The sequence below is a fragment of the Hyaena hyaena genome, unplaced genomic scaffold (genome assembly GCF_003009895.1).
Source record: "Hyaena hyaena isolate Hyena2069 unplaced genomic scaffold, ASM300989v1 scaffold_308, whole genome shotgun sequence".
In the NCBI taxonomy this organism is placed as follows: Eukaryota; Metazoa; Chordata; class Mammalia; order Carnivora; family Hyaenidae; genus Hyaena; species Hyaena hyaena.
The window spans coordinates 1,312,341-1,326,130 of NW_024080942.1; the positions used below are offsets into that span (position 1 = coordinate 1,312,341).

Below are 13,790 nucleotides of genomic sequence, written 5' to 3' on the forward strand. Positions count from 1 at the left end.
TCACATCTTCCTGGCCTCTGGTGAGTGCTCCCAGCCCGGGCCCAGGTGTGCGCCCAGGTTGCCCCGGGACATGGCTGGCAGCTGCGGTAGGTCCGGGTTGGCCGGCAGGCGACCGCCTAGCTTTCTGCAGGTGGCTGGGGGAAGGCCTGTGGGGACCCACGGGGGCCTCCTTGCCGAGCGAGCCACCCAGGCCAGGACTGGAAACGCGGCTGGGCTGGTGGGAGCACTGACCGTCCCCTTGATGCCGCTGCCCCAGGCGACCCCAGAGGGTGCTTTGGGGTTGGGGGCAGAGCAGCCAAGGAAGCGGGGCTCTGTCCCCAGCACGCAGGTCCAGGCCGGGGTGGGCCAGGGGCTGGGGCAGATGCGCCTCCGCCAGGAGGAGCCCGAACTGGAGCCTCTGCAGCCTTGAACCAGGCAACCGACGGAGGCTTCCTTTATAAGCAGCCCAAACGTTGCCCAAACCCTGCTTTCGGCCAGGAGGCAGGGAGGGCCCCTGTGTCTTTCTCTGTCCAGAAGCCCTCTTCCTCCTGGTGACACACCTGCCTGTGCTCTGGGTGCTGCGTGGTGCCCCAACGGGACATGAACTGTGGCCCCTCCCTTCCCTGCCTTCAGGGCCGCACGAACGTGACTGAGGCCCTTCAGAGCCTTCCTGAGGTCAACACAGATATCTCGGTCTTGGGAGCGCCGTGACTGCTAAGCTGGAGACGTAGGAAGATGGGCCTTCATCGCCACAGTCTGTCTCAGGCAGAGAGAGAGAAAAGGAGGCGCCAGAACTGGGGAAGCAGACCCAGGAGGGGAGTCCCGACAGCCTGACCGAGCGCCTGGGTCAATGCATCCCTGAAGCCCAGACATCTGCTCGCAGACACATCCCCTGAGCGAGTCAATAACCTCTTTTCACATCAACTGGTTTAAGCTTCTGCTACTTGCTCCCCCGAGCCTGACTGGGGCCCCCGGCACGTGTACACTTAGTGCACATCTGTGGGGACACACATTTCTGGGGTACATGTGTGGGATACTCCTCCAAAATGGTCACATTTTTCTCTATTAGAGGGGTTTGTAGGTTCAACCAAAGGTGCCTCACTGCACCAATGACACAGAAAGCCTCTGTTTGGCTCACCTGTGGCAACTAGGGCCCCGGATGGAGCCAGGCTCTCCCTTCAGGCACCCATGTCAGAGTGGGCCCGTGGTCAGGGACCCGAGTCTCCTTGGCACCTGTGGGCACTTGGGGACGTGTCTGCTGAGAGAAGGAAGGAGGGGCAGGCTTCCTCACTCTCCTGACCCCGTTCTGTCACCAGGCCCTGCCTCTGGCAGCGGCAGAACGAACGAGCACTTCTGGATTACCTACATTTGCACCTCTCCCTCCCTTCCTTGTCGCAGTGCTGTCCTCTGAGGCCAGGGGACAGGGCCAGGCTCGGGCTCACCTGTTAGAAGGGAGGGCGGGATGGCTTTGTGGTGGAGGAACAGACAGTGCCCCGCAGGAAGGGGGCCCGGAGACCCTTCACAGCCAGGCCTGGAGCCCCTGAGCGCGGGTCCTGGTCACGTGCACAGACTGTGTGAACAATTCACGTTTAACAAGACCTACTTTCCGGTCAGACGATTTCCTGCTAAAGAGTCCATGGGGCGGGGGCATCTGAACACCGCATTCGCACACCCCAGGTTCTTAGTGAAGGCTGGGCCCCGAGCCAGGCACCGGGCCAGCCGCTTGCACCCTCGGGCCCTGCTCGCCCTGCCAAGGGCGGGGCGCGGCTGGCAGGCGTGGCTCTGGACTCAGGACTTCAGGCTGATCTCTAAGCCACTTATCTAGAGAAGGAGGGAGTGTCACCAGGAAATCAGGAGAAGCCTAAGTTCTTGGCCATCAAGGCACAAGTTCTCCAGGCAGTGGCAGTGGGGCCACCATGGGCCCTGATTTATGCCCCACTGAGGAGGGTGCTGGCAGCAGATGGGGGCCCGGACGGCAGAAGGCCAGAGCAGAAGGGAGGGAGGGCAGGCTCCCCAGAATGTGCTTCCTCCCCTCGAGGTCCAAAGGGCTCTGGCTGCAAGCTAGAAGCTCGCTGGGTTCCTGCGAGCTGACCAGGACCGGCGTCCCTAGGGCGAGAGGGCTCTGCTCCCTGGGGACTCGAGTGGGGAGAAGGCTCCTGGGCCCCCGTGGCTTCCGCACTTTGAAGGGGGTGAGGCCCTGGGCTGTGTGCGAGATCTGGAAATGAGGACCCAGGGCTCCCTCCTCCTTCCTTCCTGCCTTCCCCTCAACTTTGCCCTCACACTCACCCAGAAACCCGTACAAGAGGGTTCCGGGCCTGGGCCCCAGGGCAAGTTCCAGGGAAGGGCTTGCCCTGCCCTGCAGACCTACAGATTAGCTGGGGCTCCACGCCTACACCCCAAACCTCACAGCTGGTGCAGGCAGTGGCCTGGTGTCTTCACGTGTGGCCTTGTTCTGTGGCCTTGGTGTAGCTGGGAGTGGGCCCAGTCCGGCCTGCGGTGCCTGTGGGATAGGAGAGCGCTGAGCCAGCCCTGCCCTTGCCCCTGCTGCCCAGTCAGGCCTGCAGCCTGGTGCCCACCATGGACCTTGGGAAGGCACGAAGGGATCGAGGCTGGTGCCGGGGGGGGTTCTGAGGGTCCCCCACGCCTCCTCCCATCCCCGAAGGAGTACTCAGGTCTCCACAGAGACTATTCTCTTGCCCGTTTCCTTCTGCTCCGGTGCTGGCCCTAGCCCCCCTCCCCCCCTTCCTCCTCCTCCTCCTTTCCCCCTCCTTTCCCCCTCCTTTCTTGCCTCGTTTTCCTCTTCTCCCTCCACATTTCCACTTTTCTAAGTCCTGGGCCTAGGTGCGCACTGACGGCTGGCATCAGACCTGGTGCATTCAGAGGAAGGTCTCGACCCTGAGTCTGTGACCTTGGGTCCAGTGCTTCTGGGACGCACCTGCCAACGCCCAGGACACTCATCTTCCCAATGTGGCATCACGCACCCCTCCTCTGGAGCAGTGGGGAACGCCGCAGAACCCCCAGCACCTCGTCCTGGACACTGTGACCGTTCGGCTGCGAGCCTCCCCCTCCCGCGATCCTCTGGTCCTCATGCTGGGTCTCGTCCCTCTCATTCAGAACACAGAGCCTCACCCACACGCCTTGCACCCATCCCATAAACGTTCCCCGAGGACCCGCCGTGCGCCTCGTGCCCTGCTTGTCAGGCAGAGCAGTGGGCAAGGAGTCACAGGGCCATCTTCGGCCGGGGAGACGGGCAAGGAGAAAGCAGCCCACGAATGAACCACGTGAGGTCTCAGGAATGAGAGCTCTGAAGAGAAATGGAGCCAGCAAGCCACTGAGGAAGGACAAAGGGGCAGAGACTGGGGGAGGCCTCTCTGTGGAGGCGGCTGGAGGTTATGGGGGAGACCGCAGAGCCACAAAGGCAAAAGGTCAGAGGCTGGATGTGGTGACCTGTGTGATTAAGGTGCAGAGAGGAGTTAGAGTGCAGAACAGCAAGGGCAGAGGAGCCTGGATATTGTGGGAGGGGCAATGGGAACTGTCATGTCTGCTAAGCAAGGTGGCCATCCCTGCTGGCATGGGGACTGTGGTGACCCAATGGAGGTCAGAGCCCACGTGGGTGAGGAGGGTGAGGTGGCGGCAATCATGGGAGATCGGTTACATTGGGCGGGGGGGTGGGAAGTACTTCGTGTGTGCGCGCGTATACACGTGTGCTTGTGCATACACACGTCCCCAGCCTCTGCTGCTGAAGCACTGGCACCCCGTCGCAGTGAGCACACCTGCAGCCCCGATCCTGGCTTCTAAGCACCACTCCCCAGTGAAAGGAACCAGGACTTCTTGCAGAAACGGCTGAGTCAGGGCTGGGCAGGGAGGGTCTAAATTGAGCCTGGAGCGTCCTGTGCCAGGAGCGTAGGAAGGGCTCCAAGAGCGACGGGGACGCACTTGAATGCCGCTAGGAAGGCCCCACGGAGGGGGAGGGGAAGGGACAGGGAATGCAGCCCAACCTGGGTGGGAAGGCTCGCGCTGCGCGCTGGAAGGACACACGCAGGCTAGCAGGCGCAGAGGCGCATCTGACCCGGGGCGGTTAGGGTCAGGGACTGCAGGCTCCTCAGGGAGGAAGCCAGTTGGTGCCTAGTCGTTGCAACTGGGGAGTAGGGGTCAGCTGGAGAGAAAGAGGTGGCGGGGTTGGGGGCTGTTCCACTGACTTTCCCGGGGGTGTGTACAGGCTGCCTACATATGACCCATGTCATCCCCGTTCCTGACGCCACCGGAGGAGCTTCGTTTCTCAGCGGCATTCGCAGAGGTCGGACCATCCTTTTCCCTCCTGACACCCTTTTCCGTGGTCACACCTCCCTGGCCAGGCGGCCATTCCCAAGTGCCTTGGGCTTGGCCTCCCGAGGCCACACTGCCCACGCATGCCCAAGCTCACACAAGCCCCCACGGGCGTCTCCGAGGACTGGCCCGGTCCACCGGGAGGCGGGGATCCAGTCCCGGGCGAGCAGAGGCTGGGCATCTGCGGAGGCGGACCAGGTTGGCAGGGATCCCTCTGGGATTTGGTGAGCTGGGTTGCACCCCCAGGCCCGAGGGCTGGCTTGGGTTGGGTGTGTGCACATGTGGGTTCCGTGCAGAGTGCGGATGTGGGGTGCCGAACGCGGGGTGCGGAGGACAGGTGCTGGGTACTGAACGCCAGGCGGGAGCACTGGACACGTGTTCGGGATGCGTGTATGGGACCCGGGTGCGGGGTCCAGAGGGTCCCCCCTCCGGTCCTGCGGCCTCCACCCACATCCGCTTGGCGGGGAAGCGAGCGGGTCGGCGGCAGGCAGGCCCACGCTAGCGCAGAGAGCCCGGCGCAGTGCCGGGCCAGGGGCGGACCAGGCCTGGGGTCCTTCCGCAGCGGGTTCCCCTACAGCCCGCGCGGCCCCTTTAAGCCGCTCGCGCACGCTCCCGGGGTGGGCGCAGGGAGGAAGCGCGCGAGCGTGCGCGCGCCGGGGCCGAGGCCGGGCCCTGCGTGCGCGCGCGACGTGCGCGGTGACGCGGCGTGGGGTTTCCCGAGGCTGCGGGCAGGGGCCGCCGCGCCCATCCCGATGGCTGGAGGCGTCTGAGGGGCGGACGGAGGCGGCGGCGGAGCGGGAGCGGGAGCGGGAGCGGGCGCGGGCGCGGGAGTGGAGCAGCCGCCGCGGGACCGGACCGAGCCTCGCCGGCGCACCTGCCCACAGCGCCCGCGGAGCGGCCCGAACGCGACCACCTCCAGAGCGGCGGCTGAGGCGGCTGAGGCGGCGGGGCGCGGGCGCGTCAGGCAGGACGAGGTGAGCGCAGCAGCCCCTGCCCCTGCCCGGAGACCCCGGCCCCGGCCCCTCCCCGCAGCCGCCAGCCGGAGCCGCCCCGCCCCCACCCTCCCCGCCCCCACTCCGCCGCCCGGCCGCGTCTTCCTGCCCCGCCCGGGTGGGGTCGCGGGCCGGGAGCGGGCGGGGACCCTGCGGGCTTCGGCTGGGGCCGGGATCAGGGCTGTGGTCCGCGGTCCGGTGTCCCAGGTCCGGGATCGGGATGTGCGGCCGGGGTCTGGGCTTCTTCGCAGGGATCAGGGTCCGGAGTTCGGGCCCAGGGGCCAGGGTCGGAGGGGCTAGAGGCTGGGGTCTTGGGGTGGGGGCCGGGGACCCTGAGCCAGGGTCTGCGATCCGTGTTCTGGGGGGCCTTGTTTCCAGGCCCGCGGTCCTGGGTTCTAGGTCTGGGGTCCCGGGTCGGGGTCCGCGGTCCTGGGTCCTGAGTCGCGGTCCGCGGTCTGGGACCCGGAGTCCGGGGTCCTGGGTCGGGGTCTGCGTCCGGGATCCCAGGTCCTGGGTCCGGGTCCGGGGTCCGAGGTCCGATCCGGCCCGACCTCCCTGGGGGCTGTGCGCCGGAGGCTGGCCCGGGAGGAGGCGCGCTGGGCCGGGGTCTGCAGGCCGGCCGGGTCGCGGCCGCGAGAACAAAGGGAGCGTCCGGGGTTCTGCAGGGGGTTGAGGTGCCCGTCCCTGGCTTCGGAGAAACGCTGTGTTTTTAATACATCTTTTCTGGGGACTTTGAAGTTAGTGTTTGCTGGCGACACGATGAAGAAAGGGGGACAGTGAAATGAGGAAGCCGAGGCCCGGCCAGCGGCCGCCCGCGGGTGGCAATTCGGGGTGGATTTAAGGCAGAAACAAAGAGCGGTGGCGGGAGGACCGAACGGTGCGAGCCTCGGCTATTTTCGTTTTTACCGAAAAGTGGGAGCAGCCCCGTCGCGAGCCCGTCGTCGTTTCCCCCCCGCCGGGTGCGGAGCCCGCGGGGCGGGGCGGGGGGCACGGGCGGCCGGGCGGCGGCGACCCCCGCGGCCGGGCCGGGCCGGGGTCCCCGCGCCCCCGCGCCGAATGAATGGCTCGGGCCAGGCCCCGCTACAAGATGGCGCGTCGCCGCCGCTGCCATTGTCAGCCGCCGCGCGCTCCCGGCCTCCTGCGCCCCGAGGGTGCTTCGGGCCCAATTTACATTATTTAGAAGGGTCAGGGTGGGAGGGAGGGAGGGGGGAAGTGACCCCGGGCTGCGTGTCGCCCTTGGTCCTGCGAGCTTTTCGGTGGCGGCGGATGGGGGTGGGGGGGGGAGGAGTTGAGCTGAAAATTCCACCCGGGTGGTGGCTGAGCCATTGGACTTTTGAAGACCTCCCCCCCCCCGTATTTTTCCTTGCGAATTGTATTTGATTCAGAAGGTATTTAGGCACGTCTTAAGTCCTTTAAATTTACATGGTTAGCATACGGAAGTGGTATTGGCTATATCTACTTAATTCCTCTTTATGGAAGCTTTTTAGTTAGGATTGTGAGATTCGCTTGTGATGTATGAATTTTTATGTTGGGAAGGGAAGTTGCTGGACACTTACCGCTACAGAATACACGACCGAATTGGTGTGTCAGTGATGTAGACATCTTAATCTGTGGTTTCAGTTAGGGGGTATTTTTGTGTGTATTTTCATTTTACTATCTATCTGATAACAGTGATCTCAATATTTGATGATTAAGCAGCTGCTTATGAGATTGATTATTAACCATGAAAACATGTAGATTATTTTTATGATTAGCAAATAAATGGAGGTAGTATTAGCTTTGTAAGAAGTTCCTTTTAACTCTAGGTAGTGGGGAAGGTCTTTAGAATGTTGTTATCAGTAAGATTTTTACAAGAATTCTTTGCTTTTGAATTTGAAGCCTTAATCTTTTTTGAGAGTAGAGAGGTTCTTTATTTGAAAGTGAGGTCTTAGTCTGAATTCTGTTAAGGTAGAGTCTATTCTAGATTCTTCCGGGAGGTATATATTGCAACAAGAAAGTGAATAGGCAGTTCCTTTTTTGCTTCCTTACTAATATTGGGTGTGTGGGTGGGGACAGAGTTGGTGCCACCAACATGGAACCTGGTCTGAGAACGTCTACACAGCACAACTGGATGGCAGCTTTTGGCGTGATTTAACTTTCTAACAACTAGAGTTGGCCAGAACTGGAGTGGCTCAGTAGAGGCCAATCTGGTCAGACCCTGGGGGGCGGGGGGGGGGGGGGAGGCTGTGGTCTAAGGCTTGTGAGGCGACGCTGCAGGTCTGTCCGGAGGTTAGTGCTCCTGGCTTCACAGGCATTGTAAGTGCTAAGGAGGTTTTCTTAGGAAGTGAGAATTGAGGAAAGCAAAGTTAGGTTTTGTGATTGTGTCTGTGGCTTATTCCCGTTTTTTTCTGCTGGGGAACCAGAGTCAGGCCTACATTTCCTCTGCTGGGATGCATGTGTGTAGAGGAGATTGTTCATGCAGTTTTAACCCAGAATTGACACTTTCCTTAATGAACACACATATCAGACAAAAACTCCTCTAGCTTGACACTGGAGCCCACAGCAGGGCTGCATTTAGATTACCAGCCAAGTGCTCGGCCATTTAATGTCCATTGAAGGACGTTCATGAGACCCTAGGAAAGATTTCTCTGTTTGATATTTTGAGTTACTTCTGTTGGGGGGGGGGGGGTGTTGAAGTATGTTTCTCCAAATTTAATTTTTTTTAATGTTTTATTCACTTCTGAGAGAGAGGGGGAGAGAGAGAGAGAGACAAAGAATCGAAGCAGCTCCAGGTTCTGAGCTAGCTGTCCGCACAGAGCCCGACGCAGGGCTCAAACCCATGAACCGTGAGATCATGACCTGAACCGAGCTGAAGTCGATGCTTAACTGACTGAGCCACCCAGGTGCCCCTCCTCAAATTTAATTTTAATCTCAAAACAGATTTTAAAAACTTAAAACCTCTTTTCGGATTGTTGTGTGCCTAGTGACTGACTGCAAAGCTTGAATCACCTTGGTAGACGTCTAGTGGCAGCTTGAGAAAGGGACTGATTTTATGAGGAGTTAACTTATTTTTTAAAGCTTTGTTCTGTTAGTTTTTGCTGTGCTAAAAATTTGCCTGTTGTTCAGTTGGTTTGATTGAAAACGTTGTATTTCTGCAAATAGCTTTGAGAAAGGTCTTGAGGATTTCTGTAGTCTTTCTTCCCTACCATCAGTTGGCTTTTTAGCGAATACAGGCTGTAATGACTAACACTGATTTGATTTTCGACCTGCGGTATTGGCATCTATTATAGTGTCTTCGTTGGGTGGTTTTTTCTCTGCCCGTGTTGGTTTCTCTGGCTCATGTTGGTCTCAAAATTGGATTAAATTCTTACTGTCTACAGACTTTGGCTTTGAAAAGTATTAGTGGATTGGTAACAGATACTCTCAATTTTATTATCTGGTCTTGACCATATGGCGTGCTATAGTATTTTGAAACCCCTATTAGCGTAAGTCCAGTAAGGCAGTGAACAAAAAGTCTTACTCTTTTAACCCTGGGAAAAAAATCTGATCTCACGTTTGCATTCATTGCTTTGTGGTTAGAGAAATCATGAAGCAGATGGGCCAGTTAAGTGTTTGGTTTTGTGGACAGAATGTGAAGGGGTAAAAGCAGGCTTAGACTGAAACAGGTCAAAGACGCATTTCACAAACGGAATGGACGCGGTCCTGACACTGGAAGGAAGGGCGGCCTGAGCGTGGGGGAGGGGTTGCACGCGTTGAGTAACTTGGCATCATGGTGACTCTTCTGGGGGGAAACAAAAGGAAAAAGGAATACATTTCTTTTTAAAGCTATGAGTGTTGTTCCAGAGCTCTTACTCGGGACGTGTAGAGGTCTACAGCCGTCCACGCTGGTCAGAGGGCTTGGTGGGCGCTGAAGAGCCTTTTAAACCTTGCAGCCCCCGTGTTCTTGTGGCAGTGCCCGCCTGGCGTTAGGTGCCGCAGTAACCAACGGACAGAACGTACTGCTGGCCTCCAGTGATCTAGAGAAGCCTCCCGGATTGTAGAGCAGTGTTGTTTTTTTTCTTTCTCTCTCTTTTTTTCTTTAAAGATTTAAGTATTCACTTACTTGACTTTTTAAAATTAAAAATTTTTTAAAGTTACAATTTCTGGGGAAAACTTTTTTAAGTTTATTTATTTATTGACAGAGAGAGAGGAAGAGAGAGAAGGGCCAGAGGAGGGGGAAAGAGAGGGAGAGAGAAGGGCCAGAGGATCTGAAGCAGGCTCATTGTTGATAGCAAAGAGCCTGATGTGGGACTCGAACTCATGAACCGTGAGATCAAGACTTGAACTGAAGTTGGATGCTTAACTGACTGAGCCAGCCAGGCGCCTTGGAAAAAACCATTTCCGCAGTCATGGATTTAAAAGACTAGGGGCACCTGCCTGGTTCAGTTAGGTGGTAGAGCTCGCACCTCTTGATCTGAGTTGTGATTTTGAGCCCCATGTTGGAGGTAGAGTTTACTTTAAAAAAAAAAAAAAAGAAAGAAAGAAAAGAAAAGAAAAGTAAAAGATCAAGGCAAGATTATCTGGAGTAATTTTTAAGAGATTATTTAGTTGAACCTATATTGCCACTGGTAAAGTTTATGATTTAACAATGTCCCGCCCTCCTAGGGTGGCTGTGAGGATGGAGTGAGTTGACAGGTGTGTGAAGCTCTTTGAGCAGCGTCTTGCCCACAGGACACCCATTAGCCATTTCTGCTGCTGGTGGCCTTGCTTTGTAAGACTCCTAAACCGTGATCACGTTAGATGATGTAAGAAGAGAGCTTACTGAAGGATTTGTTTTTTCTTTCTTCCAAAGGATTCTCGAGGAATTTTTTTTTAATGTTTATTTATTTTTGAGAGAGAAAACACACAGAGCACGAGCAAGGGAGGGGCAGAGAGAGGGGGGAGACACAGAATCCAAACCAGGGTCCAGGCTCTGAGCTGTCAGCACAGAGCCCGATGTGGGGCTCGAACTCACAAACCATGAGATCATGACCTGAGCTGAAGTCGGACGCTTAACCAACTGAGCCACCCAGGCATCCTCTGAGGAATATTATTAATTTGAGGTACAGAGCATATGTTTCAGCTGTCTTTGCAAATCCCTGTCATTTATTTACTACCGCACTTTCTCCGGAGTCTTCTGGCATTGTTTTCTTTTCTTGAAAGGCTTTTTTTTTTTTTTTAAACCTTTATAGCAGAATTTTGATCCTATAACTCATTTTGAAAACCGGCAGAATTATTTATTTTTTAAAAGACTTCACCACACCCTGAATGATGACTTACTTTTTTAGATTTTATAAAGTCTTTTTTGGTGTCCCTTGATTTGCCAATGAGTGACAATAATAATGAAATATTTTTCGCATATTCTTATAAATACTATAACTGGAAATTGGTTTAACAAGTGCTTATTAAGTACCTTGTCTGGTAGGTGCTAATGCTGTCAACTGCCATAGAGCGGGCGTGGCCCAGGGCCTCACTAGGTTTGTTGCTTATTAGTAGAGAACCTCACAAGCAGAAATGCAAAGGAGACATGCATGAACAGCGGGTTACAGGGTTCAGCTAGGGTTTAGGAACAGCTTCTCAGAAATAAAGTGTGTCAAGTTGAGACCTGAAGGACCCTGTATTTGGACTGTGTCTGTCAAGCAGTTGGCAGGTGGAGGGGAAGGAAGGAGTGTTCCAAGCTGGAGAGAGGGTGTATTTTTCACACAGACACAAATTGGCCTCCTTCACCCCCTGTGTCTCCACCCAGAACAGCATCTATTGTATGGTAGTGGTAGGTGCTCAGTAATTATTTATCAGAATGAAAGAGAGCACAGCTTATCCAGGGATGGAAGTTCCAAAGGGCTGGAGGGTGGTGAGAAATGGCCGCAGAGAGGTCAGAGCCTTAGGAAAGAGTTGTACTTTTACCTCAAGGGCTCTAGGGAGCCTTTAAAAGGTTTTAAAGAGCAGATTGAGAGGCGCCTGGGTAGCTCAGTCGGTTAAGCACCCGACTTTGGCTCAGATTATGATCTCATTGGTGAGTTCGAGCCCTGTGTTGGTCTCTGTGCTGACAGCTCAGAGCCTGGAGCTTGCTTTGGATTCTGTGTCTCCCTCTCTCTCTGCTCTTCCCCTGCTCCTACACTGTCTGTCTCTCAAAAATAAATATTAAAAAAAAAAAAAAAAGCAGATTGACCTAAACAGAGCCATGGCGTGGTACTTGAGCTTGGAGTGTGTTCAGATGAGAAGGAAGACTATGGTCCGGGATACCAAATGGGGTGCTGGTGTAGAGATGAAGGAGTCTGGACTGGAGTGGTAAAGCTGGTGACTGAAAGACAGGGTGCCTGAATGGAAGGTACAAAGGAAAAATGACCTTAAGAGTCTGTCCTGGGCATCTGGGTGGCTGTTTGGCTTTTCCTGAAGTAAGGAGCAGTGGTTTGGGGGGTGGGGTAGGGTGAGTTCAGTTTATGCTTGTTGAGTTTGAGGACACCAGGAGGCCTTCCCATGGTTTCCAGCAAGGGTGGCTCAACTCCTAAGGTTTCTGCTCCTCTCCCTAAAAAGCTCTTCTCCCAGATGTTCCTTTGTTCATTCCCTTCATTCAGGTCTTTGTTCGTGTACCCTCTCCTCGGAGAGTGTTGTCTCATTAATCTTCACCATTAAAAAAAAAATTTTTTTTTAGTCTTTATTTTTCAGAGAGAGAGCGAGCGCGTGAGCGCACACAGAGTATGAGCGGGGGAGGGGCAGAGAGAGAAGGAGACACAGAATCCGAAGCAGCTCCAGACTCTGAGCTGTCAGCACAGAGCCCCGTGCAGGGCTCGAACTCACGAACTGTGAGATCATGACCTGAGCTGAAGTCAGCCACTGAACCTACTGAGCTCCCCAGGCGCCCCTAATCTCTGCCATTTTTAACCTGCTGTTTTCCTAGTCCTTGTGCTCATCTCCCCACCGGTTCTAAGTTCTGTGAAGACAAGAAGTTTGGTACACCGCAGTATTACCAGCCTCTGAAACAGGATACATGACAAATATTTGGATTTTGTATATGTAAATGTGGAGCTCTGGAGGAGTGGTCTGGTGTGGAGACAGCCCTTTCACAGTTAATGACATTTGGGTGGTGATTGAAGATTTGGAAATAATGATTATTAGGAGGTAGGAGTCTTAAAAGTATGGTCTGTGCTTTTTTTTTAGTTTTTATTTTTTATTAAAACAGTTTTTTAACATTTATTTTGAGAGAGAGAGAGAGAGAGAGAGAACATGAGTGAAGGTGGGGGAGAGAGAGGGAGACACTGAATCTGAAGCAGGCTCCAGGCTCCAAACTGTCAGCACAGAGCCCGAGGCAGGGCTCGAACCCAGAAATCATGAGATCATGACCTGAGCTGAAGTCGGACGCTTAACTGACAGAGCCACCCAGGAGTCCCAGATTTTTTAATTTTTAATTTTAATTGATTTTTCTTAAGTAAACTCCACGCCCAGTGTGGGGCTTGAACTCACGACCCCAAGATCAAGAGTTGCGTGCTCTACCGACCGAGCCAGCCAAGTGCCCCCTCAAAGTCTGATTTGTGGACTCCTGTGGTCCCTGAAACCCCTCTTGGGACCATCCCGTCAAAACTACTTATACAGTCATTAAGATGCTATTTGGCATTCATTGCGTTGACATTTGCATTGATGGCGCACCGGTGGTAGGTGAAACTGCTGGTTCTTTAACACAAATCAGGGCTGTCGTATCAAACCAGTTAGAGCATTTATTGTAGTTGTGGTATTCTTCACCACCACGAACTTGTGTTTAGAGAAATCCAGTTTAATATCTTTGATGAAGTGTAAAAGTAAACGTCATTAAACTTTAACCCTGATACCTGCTTTCTTCCTGTCTGGGGGGCGAAATGGGAAGTAGGCATAAGGCGCGAGTGCAGCCCAAGTACAACAGCAGTCTCCTGGACAAGCGGCTGTGCCGTGGCCTTGGAGGAGGAGCTGGCCGAAGGGGGGGCTGGTTAGACGGGGTATCTGTATGGCAGATAGTTTCTTGAAAATTAACGAAGTGAACCAGATATTTCAAGGAATGTTACTGACAGTATTGTTGACAGTGATAAAATTTGGGCTTTCAAATGGAAATTAGAATTAAGACTTTTCTTGTAGGTGATGGTACTTAGGAATGTTTCTTTTTAATATGTAATGAAGTGTGTCAACATTTGGAAGATTTGCTTAATTCAGCGGACTGGTAGTTTCCCAGGGGCCTGTGTGTGATGCTTCTAACTCACAGATGGAAAAAGATCCATTCAGAGCACAAGAAAGGAATTAATCCCACGGAATTTAAGTGTAGTGGTATTAAAAATTAATTGCGGGCGCCTGGGTGGCTTAGTCGGTTAGGCGTCCGACTTTCACTTAGGTCATGATCTCGCGGTTCGTGGGTTCGAGCCCCGCGTCGGGCTCTGTGCTGACTGCCAGCTCAGAGCCTGGAGCCTGTTTCAGTCTGTGACTCCCTCTCTCTCTGACCCTCCCCTGCTCACGCTGTCTCTCTCTCTCTCCTAG

At 54.7% G+C, this 13,790-nt stretch overlaps 2 protein-coding genes across 6 annotated transcripts in view; one reads left to right on the forward strand and one right to left on the reverse strand.

The window, feature by feature from the left end:
- Positions 1-6,408, reverse strand: LOC120242525 (basic proline-rich protein-like). Its single transcript, XM_039248311.1, has 4 exons — positions 6,204-6,408; positions 4,757-5,956; positions 4,403-4,486; positions 1-404 (listed from the first exon to the last, which is right to left on the reverse strand). Exons 1-4 carry the CDS (start codon positions 6,406-6,408, stop codon positions 1-3), a joined length of 1,893 nt encoding a protein of 630 aa, XP_039104242.1.
- The window catches only part of GNB1 (G protein subunit beta 1), an 87,002-nt gene continuing 78,297 nt past the window's right edge, over positions 5,086-13,790 (forward strand). For 2 of the 5 annotated variants that reach the window (XM_039248409.1, XM_039248411.1), the window contains exon 1: positions 5,089-5,279. The gene's annotated coding sequence lies outside the window, so the exon portion shown is untranslated. Of the gene's footprint in view, positions 5,280-5,471; positions 5,505-13,790 lie in introns of those variants that run through there. The other 3 variants (XM_039248413.1, XM_039248410.1, XM_039248412.1) reach the window with 3 other exon arrangements.

Coding starts and splice junctions, on each gene's coding strand:
- LOC120242525 (XM_039248311.1), bottom strand. CDS start 6,408: ATGGCAGCGGCGGCGACGCGCCATCTTGTAGCGGGGCCTGGCCCGAGC. Junction 4,487..4,756: donor CGCTTCCCCGCCAAGCGGAT/GTGGGTGGAGGC, acceptor CCGCCTCCGCAG/ATGCCCAGCCTCTGCTCGCC. Junction 405..4,402: donor AGACGCCCGTGGGGGCTTGT/GTGAGCTTGGGC, acceptor GCCTGGTTCAAG/GCTGCAGAGGCTCCAGTTCG.